This window comes from Mycteria americana, chromosome 9 (assembly GCF_035582795.1).
Source record: "Mycteria americana isolate JAX WOST 10 ecotype Jacksonville Zoo and Gardens chromosome 9, USCA_MyAme_1.0, whole genome shotgun sequence".
Taxonomy (NCBI): domain Eukaryota; kingdom Metazoa; phylum Chordata; class Aves; order Ciconiiformes; family Ciconiidae; genus Mycteria; species Mycteria americana.
The window spans coordinates 35,903,816-35,916,992 of record NC_134373.1 but is presented as its reverse complement, the minus strand read 5'-3'; the positions used below and the strand labels follow the sequence as shown (position 1 = coordinate 35,916,992).

Below are 13,177 nucleotides of genomic sequence, written 5' to 3'. Positions count from 1 at the left end.
GCAATTTAGCACCGTGTTGAAATTAGTGAGTAGCATTTAATGAGATAATGATTGATAATGCAATGCCTGTTGTGTAAGTGAGACTGAAACATCAGTACTTTTCGTCTCTGTTTTCATGTTAAAGCATTTCTTAAATACAGTGAAATAATAAAAACCAGCCTACCTTTTTACTGCTAAAGCATAGAGAGCATGTGTAGGGCATGCCATAAAAGATTAATGGTATAGTTCTTCCTTGTCACAGGAGTTCAGTATAAAGTTGTTTCCTAGACTGATTCTGACCATGCTGAAATGTTAAGAAAAAATGGTTTATTTTGTGAGCAATGTGACAAGAGAAGGTGTCAGGATGTGCAAGATTCCACCTTTCACTCTTCGATGTTTCCATAGTTCACAGCACCTGTGTGATGTTGGCACTCATTGAGGAAAGTGGAATTAACATATTAGTTAGTATTAGTCAACAGAAAGGTATTTACAAAAAGCATTTACTGTTTTGTACCAAATTAATAAGAAACAAAATACAAATATGTACTTAATAAGAGGCTCGACTCTTCTACAATACTAGTCTCACAAAACTGCTGTTTTACCATACTCCAAGGAGTCTTCCATGAGCAAGCTCACTGAAAACATTCATTTCATTAATTATTTACATTCTGACTAGCTGATTACCGGGTCATTGTTGTAAACTGTTGACTTTACAGTAATTACAAACCACAGGGAACTTTATACATGCGTTTTCCTAAGAAATTAAATTAGCTCATTTTATTATTACTGCAATATTTACAGACTCCTACCGTAGTGCTATTAAAATGAGAACTAACACTTTGGAGTCTCAGAGCTTGAAAACACTGATAGATTTATAAAATGAAAACTAGGATCAGAGAGGATTACTTTGTGTCTTTCAATATAACTTTTATTTAAAGCAGTTTATAAAAATTAATAAAACTAAGGGATTTGGAACAGGAATAATTTTAGGCTTACGTTAATGTTGTCAACTCTCTGAAGAATACAGAGAGATTATGTTATTTATGTTTATGCATCAAATGTCTGCTTAATACCTCCCAATTTATACCCTAGGATATAACTTTCCAACCTTCTGAGTTACTTTGGAATCTTAGTCACTGGTTTTTGCCATCTCTGGATGGCTTGATAATAATGGAGAGCAGCAAGCCTGGAAAATCTGAAGCAGACGCAAGTGAAACCTTTGTTTCATTTTTTGTGCTGGATTTGCCTTGTTAACAGGATTTGCTGATGTAGTTTTAGCACCCTAATCTTCATACAAATGTTTGTAATATGATACCCTTGTACTTTGTCTTGGATGTTGTCAGTTAAGTCTCAGTAAACTTGCCTGGAGAATTTACCAGCAAAACTGACAAACCATTGTAATACTGGGTTTGAATTTAGAGTCTAGCATCTTCTGTATCACCAGGCTTCTAGGATTTTTAGCAAAGTCAGCCTAGTAGGAGGGAAAAAAAAAACCAAAACAAATGGAAAATATCAAATTAGAACTTCCGTGGAAGTATTTTTATTAGATTAATGGAAAATTCAAATCCACTTGACTTGAAATTTCTGGAATAGCTGGAAACTTCCTTTTTTTGTACTAAGAACTGATTTAGCTTACTGAAATGTATTTTATAGTTAATCAGTTTAATATTCATTTTATGTATAACTCTTCCCCTTGTTACCACTGAGCAATACCACAAGTTTGTGATTGTTTCCTGTATTTTGCACAGCTGTAGGTAAGACCAATAAATAAGTCTCCAACTGCCTGCTCATACCACTGTGACAGATATCCTGGGGTTCAGTTACTGTGTATTAACACCCTCCTTCCACCAAAAATAAATCCAACCAGCTATAGTGGTAAGTCTCCTGCAATACAGCTGTTGAGAAGCACAGCAGCAACATATAGGGAAACTAATTTTAGTTAACCTGTCAGACAGACCTTAAGAAAGAACAGAATATTAAATATGAAAGACAACATATATGTTCATACTAAATACCATGGGGTATAAGACTTCGGAGTTGCTCTGCCAGGTTCAGGCTGAGCTGTATAACCTTCCATGTTACATGCTTGTGCCAAATGGCAAGTATTTTCATTAACAGCTTGGTCTGTTAGAAACGCTGCGAGTAGCAAGAGAGAAATAGAAAAAATAGCATAGTGTGATGCATTAGCTTTACAGTCAGAATTTATATGTGCTTGCCTGCACAGAGGTGTATTAATAGCTTCTAGATGTCCAGGAAGTGATAAGCATATAATTAGTTAGGGGAAGGGAGGAGTATTTTAAATGGTCAAAGGCTGTTAGTTTCCCACTCCAATTTTAGCCCCAATCCTGTGCATGGTTAAACATGGCCCAACAGTAGGAGAAAGGAGTTACTGACAACTTGACTCCATATCACGTGTTCTCCTAGGTATCTCCTGTGACAAATTCCTGTTACCCACATTGCAGAGCTTTATTCACTTTCTCTAGGGAGTGTTCTGCAGCAAAAGAACAGGGCCAGAACAGTGCTGCAGTGGACCTCTAGTTGCTCCTGTGCTTCACTGATACTTAGCTTTTCCATGGCTGCTTGTTGATGCAAAATTTTGGTGCACAGGTACAGATTGATTGGTCATGTTTGCTATAAGTACAAGTGAAAATATGAGTCTAAATATTTGTTGCAAAATAATCTCATATAGTCAAACCTGTATGTTTTACCTGTAAACATGTAACATTTTATAAAGAGAAGATATAAATCCAGAAGCATAGAATTATTGAGCTGTTATGTGAATGTGAACATGGACTCAGGATGCTACCCTAATGCTGAGAGCAAGAAAAGTTAGTATCTGAACATAGTGTTTCTTCCTTTGAAAATGCTGGGTTTTAATTTTTTTTTTTATTTCCCCCTAGGAATAACAGTTGTTTACTTACTTCCTCATCCTTTAAAGTTTGGTCTCTTTTTAACACATACTTGTGAAAATCTAGAGAGACATACACCTATATGGATGTTTCTATGTAGCTTATAAGATAAGGCCATGTTTTATTCCCAGAACTGGCACCAAAAATCACATTATTAACTGTTTACTTCTGAGCAGAAATACAAGAATATGATTGTGGATGGGGGACCTTATTTCATGTAAAAGTACTGCTGAAAAGTGGTAAAAAGGACAGGAATGCTTCTTAAAGACACACTGTATTCTGCAGCTGAACCACCATAATGCCAGACTTCATGTTAGTGTAAAATATTTATAAGAAATAGCCACAGTCAGAAGTAACTTCACACTGTTAGGATAAATGATGATTGCAAAGCAAATTATTAGAGAATTAGAAGGAAAAAAACATGGCTATTTCCACAGTGAAATGTCCTTGAAATTACCCTAAAGGATATAAGTATAAAAAGTAATCTGGGATGGCATATACCATGCACAAGAACTCTGCTGGGAAGCTGCCTTTCTTCACATGCAGTAAGCAGCTGGAAAGATGAAGGCAAGTTCCTAACCAAGCTGGTTAACTAGTGGAAAGTGCTCAGTATGACAATTGCTATTGCCATTATAAACTGTGAAAATGGAAATAATAATTTTCGTTTACTACAAAGTTAAACAGTGATGGCCATGAATTTCTGTTTATAGGAAGTGAGTAGTAGGAAATTAGGACATAATTCTGAATTTTCTTTTAAATATATAACTTCCAAGAGCTGAAAAAATTATTATAATTTTATTTTCATTACATCAATTATGTACAATAAACCATCAGGCATTGCTGTCTGTCCACAGTATACAATTGCAAGTACAATTTCTATGTTAGTGATTACTAGAATGAAATAAAATGGAAGCATCTTTTTGCAGCTTTCACTTGTGCTTCATATTTGGCTGGTTTATGTTGACAACCACTTGTTCTGCTCTCTTTAGAAAGCAGAATTACCATATGTTAAAAGCATATGTATTACCAAGTCTGATTTGTCTAAAAGCAAAATCTATTTCTACTTTCAGAGGTTTTATTATTTTTTTCCTTATACTTAACTTTCTCCTTTATTTCAGAGTATTTAGTGTATGAGAAGTTCACACTTCATACTTTGAATAGTGCATGTTCTTGATCTAGGTAACTTCTGATGGAATAGGTGAAGGATGTTCTCTCATCTCCAGCTGAATATCCCCTCTGCAATGTATCTAAGGACTAAAAAAATCAAGATTTAGTTTCATGACAGACTATATTTCTGCATAAACTAATACTATGTAAATTGCATACCTAATAGTATTTTTTTCTTTCTTTGGTCTGCTATCTTCTATGGTATAATGGAAATGTAGTATAGAGTACTATTTCTGTAAGAACTTTGAAACTAAAGCTCATCCTAGATGTGATTAATTCATAGCTGCACTCTGCTTCTGGTGGATATGACAGTTAAAGATGAACAAGGGAACAGGAAGAGTGAGACAGGTCAGAAGATTGTGAAGAAAAGTCAGCTAGAAAGATCTCTTGTCTTTCATGAGCCTCTATCACACTTGTAAAGAGATCACCATATCAGCACTCTTCTTGTGTTGCACATTTTTTTGCATGTTTTTGATGGAGTTACTAAGACTTAACTCATTTAGTACAACAGGGGTAGAATTGGAGCGGTGGTGTTGCTGCCTGTGGACTTGAGGGGAATCTTTGTGTGGAGAATTATTAAAAATGAGTGGTGTGAAGGCTGCAGAAAAGGTATTCCCTGCCAGTCCAATTACAATGGTCAGGTTATATAGGGGAGCAGGCCAGAGTATGCCTGTGCAGGTTTGTGATGCCCCAGGTAACAGCAGAGATGGGAGGAGGCCACACGCACCAAAGAAGCATTTACAGCTCTGGCACGGAGCACCAGGATGAAAATGTCTCCTTAGAACCCTGAGAGAGAATTTCTTTCTTGTGAATGGTAGACTTTGGCTCATGTGAGAAAAGCATAAGCCAATTGATTTAATAGCAATTAACTCATCCAGTATTGGAGAGCCGTGTACAGTTTGGCATAATTCATTGAAAATTGTTCTGGCAATGCTGCAGGCCATTAGACGTTTCGAAAAGGAGATGGGAACTGATAGGTATTCTGCACAGATACAGTCAAGAGGCACAATAGTTAGGGGAGTCTCTGTAATATTGCCTCATGCCAGCAGGTAGTAGCCTTCTTTTATCTTCCTAGAAAGCCTTAATAAGGATGCTGCTGCAGGGAGGGGGAACTGGCCTACTATTTGATGGATTGGTTATCTGCCTGCCAGATAATTGTATTTCCTATTGCACTTGATATAATAGGTTTCTACCTAAATTATCAATTACCTTGTTTTTATTTTTTATGTGGGTTACAGGAGTTAATCTTGACATTGAGCCACAAAGGGCACAGCCTTTTCTGCATCAATCTCACAGGTGAAGGAGGAGCTTTTCTGCTACTGGTCACAGGCAGCCACAGAGAGGCCCTTTCTGCTCTGCCCTGGCCTCTATACCTCTCAGCAGCCTACTTCTGTAGAGACATGGGTCTAGTCTAGCTAAGATGCTGTGAACTTTTTAGTCTGCACCTGCCCTGGCAGTACTCAGTACAGGGTAATTTCCAAGCAAGTTGGCCCAGCCCATACTGTATGGAATTCCATAAGGGTTTTCTGTTCTGCAGTCCAGTGCTCCTGATGGTTTCCTGTGTTCAGAGGGGCCCAGACATTCCCCACCAAGTACAAATACTGCCCGGTTTCCCCTTGTCATTATATAGGGCACCAACAAATGGGGCAGGTGACTTGGATTTATAGTTGTAACTCTTCAGTTTCATATTTAAGTATTCATTTAAACTGATGTGATCTTTTCTGTGGAAGTCATACTGTGCTGTGGTCTACCTTTTGTTGCATTGCATCATGATAGCATCAACAGTGATTTTAATATTGTACAATTTTCCAGGCAGCAGTAACTCCTTGATCTAGTTATGTGACAGTCATCTGAAAATAACCATAAAGGACACAGTACATTTTGCATATCTGAGAAGAAATCAAAATCAAGATACATAGTTAGCACAATCTGTTACTTGATTTTGAATGGATCATTAATGAGGTTTTTTAACAAATAGTAGAGTTTTTCCCATTTTTTAATTAGAAAATGGAGAAGGAAAAAGAAAAAATAAATTAAAGAAAAACAATTTTCTTATCATTTTTCTTTTGTAATTGGATGACTTGCTTCAGTGCTGTGTGACTATATTTAATTAATTATCTCAAACTTTGTTATGCTGTTTGTTAATGCTAGTCATTGTGCTGGCCGTGTGTCTGTTAGTTTATTTGCATATGTGTGGGGGGCAATATTCCCAATGTGATGATCTTTTGTTTGATACAGAAATATAATCACATTATACATATTGAGAACACACTTTCCCTCTTTGTTAATCATTTTAGTCTGCAGATTCACCTTTGTCATTATAGTTTTATAGGGTCATAGAGTTTAACATTGGCAAAGATGATTCAAACATAGTGTGACCCATGTGCAGCCCAACCCTTCTGGTCACTGAGCCAGTGTGGAGTGACCCCCGTAACTCCGAGCCATTTACAGCCTGCTCTGCTGGGCTACGTCTTATCACTGGCCAAAAATTGTTTCTGTTTTCTGCCTGTTCCAATTGGGCTGATCTCTGCTCTTATGTCCGATATGGACAATAACAGCAGCACGCTAAATTTCATTGGATGACATTATAGGGGTATATTTAGTTTTCCTAACTGAGATGCATATATGTTCCCATTTAAATAATGAAGTATTTAAAATGCCTTGCTGGAAAAATGGGAAGACAGTTTAACAACTGTAAAACTCCTATAGCACTATTTCTAGGATACTTTTTTCTGGGAAAATAAATGTTCAAGTTCAAATGTTCATCCATCTCAGATGTCCCCAGTCATCATCTCTAATGCACAAATCTGGCTATAGTAACTTCCTCTAAAATATCTCTGGAAGCAAAAATGAGGTGACTGGTTTCACTGGAGAAAGTAATTCCTTTGGAAAGAGCAAGTACACCACTTGCTCATAAGATCTCCTGGTTCTGAAAACAGTGGAATTCTCTGGTGGTTCAACGATGCCGTTGGAATTATTGTCAAGAATAACACGTGTATTAAGTCAGTAGATCTGTGATTTGGGAAGGCATTTTACCTGGAGCTTAAATCTTGAACAAACACCTGACAGTACTCTAGTAATAATACTTTAAAAGGTGCACGCTGAATAACTAGGCGATAGGCATCACTGATGTTAAAAAACACATAGCCTGGAGGTAGTTAATATTTATAATGAAAAGTATACTGGATACTAAGTGCTTGTAGCATTTTAATCTATTGAACAATATATTGAACAAAATATGTTTATACAGAACATTGATCATTGAAAACATTTTCCATAATCTGTCTGCAACAGTACCTCCTGAAGAAACCTGGATGAATAAGTAACTCTTGAGAAATTACTCCCAAAGTTATAATTAGTAGCTTTTAAAAAAATTGCTAAATTGTCTGGAATAGATGCCTGAAGCACAGCATGCAGATAACACAAGCTGTAGGAATGGCCACCTGCTTTGTTCTCTAGCAGATGAATTTCTGCAGTGGGTACTGGGAGAGCGGGCTGGGGAGTAGCTGGCATAAGATACTGCATGACTGATGTTTCAAGGCCCTGCAAAGAACTGTCTTGCCATTTGTTGTGGTTTTGCCCCAGTCAGCAATTAAGTCCCACCCAGCCGCCCGCTCACCCTCCCCCGCCGGTGGGATGGGGGAGAGAATCGGAAGAGCAAAAGTAAGAAAACTCGTGGCTTGAGATAAGAACAGTTTAATAATTGGAACAACAAAAAAGAAATCATAATAAATTGTAATGAGAAGGAAAGCAAGAGAGCGAGAGAGGAACAAAACCCAGGGGAAAAAAAAGCAGTGATACAACCACTTACCACCCGCCGACTGATGCCCAGCCAGTCCCCGAGCAGCAATCACTGCCCCTCGGCCAACTCCCCCCAGTTTCTATACTGAGCATGACGCCATACAGTATGGAATAGTCCTTTGGCCAGTTTGGATCAACTATCTTGGCTGTGCCCCCTCCCAGCTTCTTGTGCGCCTGGCAGAGCATGGGAAGCTGGAACATTACTTAGCAACAACTAAGTGTAAACATTACTTAGCAACAACTAAAACATCAGTGTGTTATCAATATTATTCTCGTACTAAATCGAAAACACAGCACTATACCAGCTACTAGGAAGAAAATTAACTCTATCCCAGCCGAAACCAGGACACCATTACTACTACTGCACAGTGTGGAACGGCTTTTGTGGCTACAGATTCTTTTTCTGTCTTTGACCAGGCTTTTTGGATGGACCGGGTGATGGGCCACTCATGCAACCTCAACAAGTCTCCATGGTTTGCATCCTTTACAAAGTCCCCCTGGCAAAGCGGCCTGGCAGGTTTGGCACCGTTTGCGCCTCCAAGCCGAGCGCCCCGGTGCTGAGGAGGGGGTAGATGTGGTCTCTCAGGTTGCAAGCCTGGAGAATTAATGGGGAAATGAAAAGAGCTTGATCCAAAGTCCTTTTGTTTGGTTTTTTTTTTAAGTCCTTTTTCATTGATTTCAGTGGACTGTGAGTCAGATCTGTACTGCCTGTTACATGATATGTTGGTCCAATGACTGACAGGACTGCAGATATTTCTTCTTTTGAAGTCATCGGCCAAGGCATTCACATAAATCATGGATTTTATTGAAACTGCAATTAAAACAAATCAGACTTAATGCACACTGAAAGCCTTAGTAATTAGTATACAGGTGAACATGGAGGAAAAGGCACAAGCTTAGCCATCCTTCCAAGCAAAACTGAAAAAAGAACTGTGTGTATAATCGAACAGCATGTGAATATTAATGCACAAAATCCTCTGAGTCCCTAGTTCCCTGATGCAATTATTTTCTATTCACATTAATTGTTCCTAGCAGATGACATTAATGACTTTGAGTTAAAATGTGTGCAAGGGAGGCCTTCAGCAGATCAATGCTGTTTAAAAATAGGGTCACTTTTGCAATCATTCACTCAAGGTGTAACAGCTCGTAAATAAAACAACATTAACACGTTGACTGATTTATAAACGTTAATTTTGTAGTTCATTTTTATGCTTTTTTCCTGAAACCTGTCAAACTCTATGGATAATGGTGGGACTCGCGTTCATTTGTCATTGTTGCATGTGAAGTAATGATAAGTTGCAAAACAGTGACTAGAAGAAAAAGTAGAGTTTGTTTTGGATGAAGAAGGATCTGTTCTGCAGACAGGAAGTCTTGCACAAAGTAAGCACAAACAGCAACATTTAAAATTAGAACAAAAATCTTCTTTTACCTCCGGGTCTTCATTTCCCTTGAAATTTAACAGAGTTTGGAATTTTAAAAATGCTGATCTGCTGCGTATTTGACAAATGCTTATGCTTTGCTCATTCCCTTCTCCCCCCCACCCAGAAACTCCATTCACGCATCTTAGACCTCTCATCTGGGGATTTGCTTTCAGAAGTAGAACGAAACAGAAGCCTGATGCAACCTCGAACCGCTGATGCTCAGATTCACGTGAGTTTTTGTGCTGTCTTTGTACCCCTCATTTGGAACCCTCCTTTTCGCCTCTGAAGCTTGATGTCAGGGATGAGCCATAAAGCTGATCTCTGAATTGAAACACTGTTGAGGCAGATAGCAATACTTCTTCTTCCTTCTGTTCTCTGAAATTCAATATTGTGTCCTCAGTTGATATAGTAAGCAGATAGTGTCACTCTGTGCAAAAAAGCGTAAATCTTAGCAATGTCCCCAAGATACCTTTTTGGGTATTGATTACATCTCAGAATCTCTGAGAAATGGTCAAGGAGCTTTTTATTAAAGCCCATACACCGTATTATTCATCCTACTTTTATGATATATTATGTATGAACTTTTAAAAATTCATGGGCTCTGCATTTTTTTTTTCAGATGGGGTTAGCTTTGTGCTTATTTGGCAAAACATTAGCCAGTGTGGCTTTCATGTTTCATTGTCAAAGAGAAAAGTAGCTTAAAAAACAAAAGTCACATAAAGACAGAAGGAAACAAAGAGGACAAGAACAGAACACTGAACCTGTATGTGCCTTTGATCTTGAAGTATAGTAGTGTCAACAAAAATGTAATCTCCTTTGTAATACATACTTTAATGGAAAGGCATTGTTTCAAAGGTTCACAAAAATGCCAATGACCCTTTGCATTACATGTAATTAAGCCTTCAGGTTAGGTTTTTCTAATATAGATTTTTATGTCTTTAATAATCTGATTCTTTCAATTTTATGTGATTTCTAGCAAAAATTATGTATTTAAATTGTAATACCACATTCAGGCCTTTTTACTCTAATTTCGCTAAAGGTAATGACTTAAGAGTCATGATTACAAAAAATTAAAATTTCACAATGTCAGTTAATAGACCCATATGCAAGTTAAATGTATTTAATTAATGCATCATAAACATACTATTCAAAGTACTTTCTCTGATAATTTAGAGAATAAAGGTAAATTGCAGGAGAAAATTCCACTCTCTCCTTAGTGATCTGAATGCAATCTAGAACTTGGGCAGATACCCTACTTCAGAATCTTTAATGGCATGGTATTTTTTGCACATTTTCTCATCTCTTAAACAATAAAGATGATTACAGTAATATACTGTTCTTTTGCTTTGCTTAGATATCTCCATTTTTCCCATTGCTAAAACTGTAGGACCAAACGCCTTTCTCCTGGAAAGGCTCTCAGACTAGCTGAAGATGACAGGAAGGGAAGGCAGTACTTGTCAGTATGCTGTGATCTCCTCTTTTCTCTTACAGGAGGTTCTTATAGGAAAGGATTTTACAAGCATCCTTCCCTTAAATGCTGTGATGACTGGGACATAGCCTAGTATAAAGGGCAGAAATTTGACATGACATTATATTCCCAGTGCCACAGCTGAAAGGCAACAAAATAGCCAGAACAAGCAGATGCTGCCATTGGCCTCTCTACAGCCAACCTCACAGGGAATGACGCCGTCATAGCTGAGGAAGCTGATGAGAGAGGGTCTCCCATGGGAACCGCGATGTCAGATATAAAGAGTAATTTGTCTCAACAAAGCGAGAAAGTCTGTTTCAGAGCCAAAAACACAGGCATCAGCCTGCCTCTGATGCTGAAAGATGTATTCTTCCCAGAGCCAGTGGATTTAAAGGCTATTCCTCCTGCATCCATTTGACTTCCTAGGAGAACGTGTACCAATAACTCCCAGAGATGAAATGTGCTCTTGCTACCTCTAAATGATTTTCCCATTCATAGGTTTTGCCTGTGACAGAGAATAATGATTTGCCCTGTAGTTACGTTTGTCAAAAACAGAACATTATTATGTCAGTTGAGCAATGAACAGCTGTACTGATGAACTCCTCAGCAGTAAAAATTCTGCTCTCTCCTATTTAACTGAAAAAAGGTTCAACCCTAGTGGTAATAAATGGGAGGACCTGGGAGAATAAATGGAAGAAATTAACAGAAGGCCAACAAGCATGTTAGTGTATGTGAAGTGCCTACAAACTGAGCAGTTTTCCAGAGATTTGCATGAAGAAGCTGTGTTTACTGCATATACAGTTTTGATAAGTGTTTTGTGGATTCAATAACTTTAGATTTCTTGTGTCTTCCTGAATATAAAGGTAAAATTTTCATCTAAGCAAAATTAATTTGGGGTATATCTACATACAAAAATCAATAAATATTGTTTGAGCTTGCCTTAATGAAATCCAAAGCAAAGTTTTATGAAACAGAGTCATGTCACTCTGTCTGGTGTTCCTGGTAATTAAGAAGATATCTGATTCTGTAAGGAAACTGGAGAATAGCATAACAGAACGGTGCAGGCACTTAACATTAAAGAAGCTCTAACACTGTTAAGCACAAGAGTATTAGTTTGAAAACAAATTAAAGGCATCCTAGATACTCCTACAGAGGTTTAATATTTTACCTAAAGTGCTATCTGCTCTTCATTACTCTCTTCCTCAAAGCTGGCACTTAGTCACAGTCAGCTGAAATTGCATTTGGAGAGGGGCGATAACTACACAAGTACTAAAGGCAGCCATAAAGTGTCAATAAATTGCATAAGCAAGAGGCTTCAGCTGTCTGCAAGCGACACAAAGATGGATTGTCCTACGTCAGAGAGTTTCTTAGACAAAGCTTTGAACTAGATAGGAAACCAAAATTAGACTGTAATGGAGAGATTCCATTCTCAGTGGACATTCTGGTTGGGATACTAAATTAATTTACCTTGTCCAAGATGTACAGCCTCATCTGTTACATTGTAGGGCTATAATGCAGTTGTCAAGATGTACTTGTATTCTTATAACTTTGTTTTCTGTATCTTACTGGAGCACGCTGCTTATATACAAAGCATAATTCAAACAGACTCGGAATAATCCTTAGCAAAAGAAAAGTAGAATACTGGTTCAAGAATAAAGAAGAAAACATGGAGTATTGTGGATTTTTCCCCCGACAAATGAAAAAGTTAGCAATTTTTAATTTACTTCTCTGTATTAAATTCACCAGATGCTAATGGCATAACAGGAAGGTGTAAATAGCTTACTTGCTTTTTCTTTGTCCTTCCTAATCAAGGGGAAGTTAAATGATCTTTTTCCACCCATAAGATATTTCTGTTTCTTCTCATATTTTAGGAATGCCAGCAGAATGTGAAATCCAGTATACCTGTCTTGAAATGCCAGAGTCAATTAAACATGACAGGTCCTAGCCGACTGTATCCTCGGAGCAGCTGCAGTAGCAGTGAACTCTCCCTCTCAAGTGCTTGCAGTGAATATTCCAGTGGTTCCTCCTACACTTGGAATGATGGAAAGACATGCAGCAAAAGGGTAAATCAAATTGATTTTCTTCATTTATTAGCTTAAGTTAATCTGAAACAAGATTAATTGAAAAGCTGCCTATTTCAGAATTTTTTTCATTGTCTTCTGTCTTTTATATTTAAAACAGTTGTCAGTAAACTTAGTAAGGGTTCTCTCCCCCATGTCTCCCTCCCTCTCACTCTCCACCCGTTTAATTTTTTTTTAACAATTCCTTTATCACTTTAATTTGCTCACACTTTCCTCATTTATTCTGACATTTATTCTGTCTTTCACAGTCTAAGTTGTTCTTCTTCTTTATCTTAATCCTTCCATTCATATTGTTCTTCCTCCAGGTTTTAAATGCACTGCAGCCTTCACACCACTGTGAAATTCTTTATT

At 37.6% G+C, this 13,177-nt stretch overlaps 1 protein-coding gene across 28 annotated transcripts in view; it reads left to right on the top strand.

The window, feature by feature from the left end:
• NCKAP5 (NCK associated protein 5) overlaps positions 1–13,177 on the top strand; it is a 413,976-nt gene that overhangs the window by 334,064 nt on the left and 66,735 nt on the right. For all 28 annotated transcript variants that reach the window (XR_012777069.1, XR_012777067.1, XR_012777068.1 and 25 more), the window contains 2 exons: positions 9,402–9,506; positions 12,617–12,808. Coding sequence is in view for 24 of the 28 variants with exons in the window: in XM_075511575.1 (XP_075367690.1) it covers positions 9,402–9,506; positions 12,617–12,808 (297 nt within the window). In the remaining 4 variants the exon portion in view is untranslated. The remainder of the gene's footprint in view (positions 1–9,401; positions 9,507–12,616; positions 12,809–13,177) is intronic.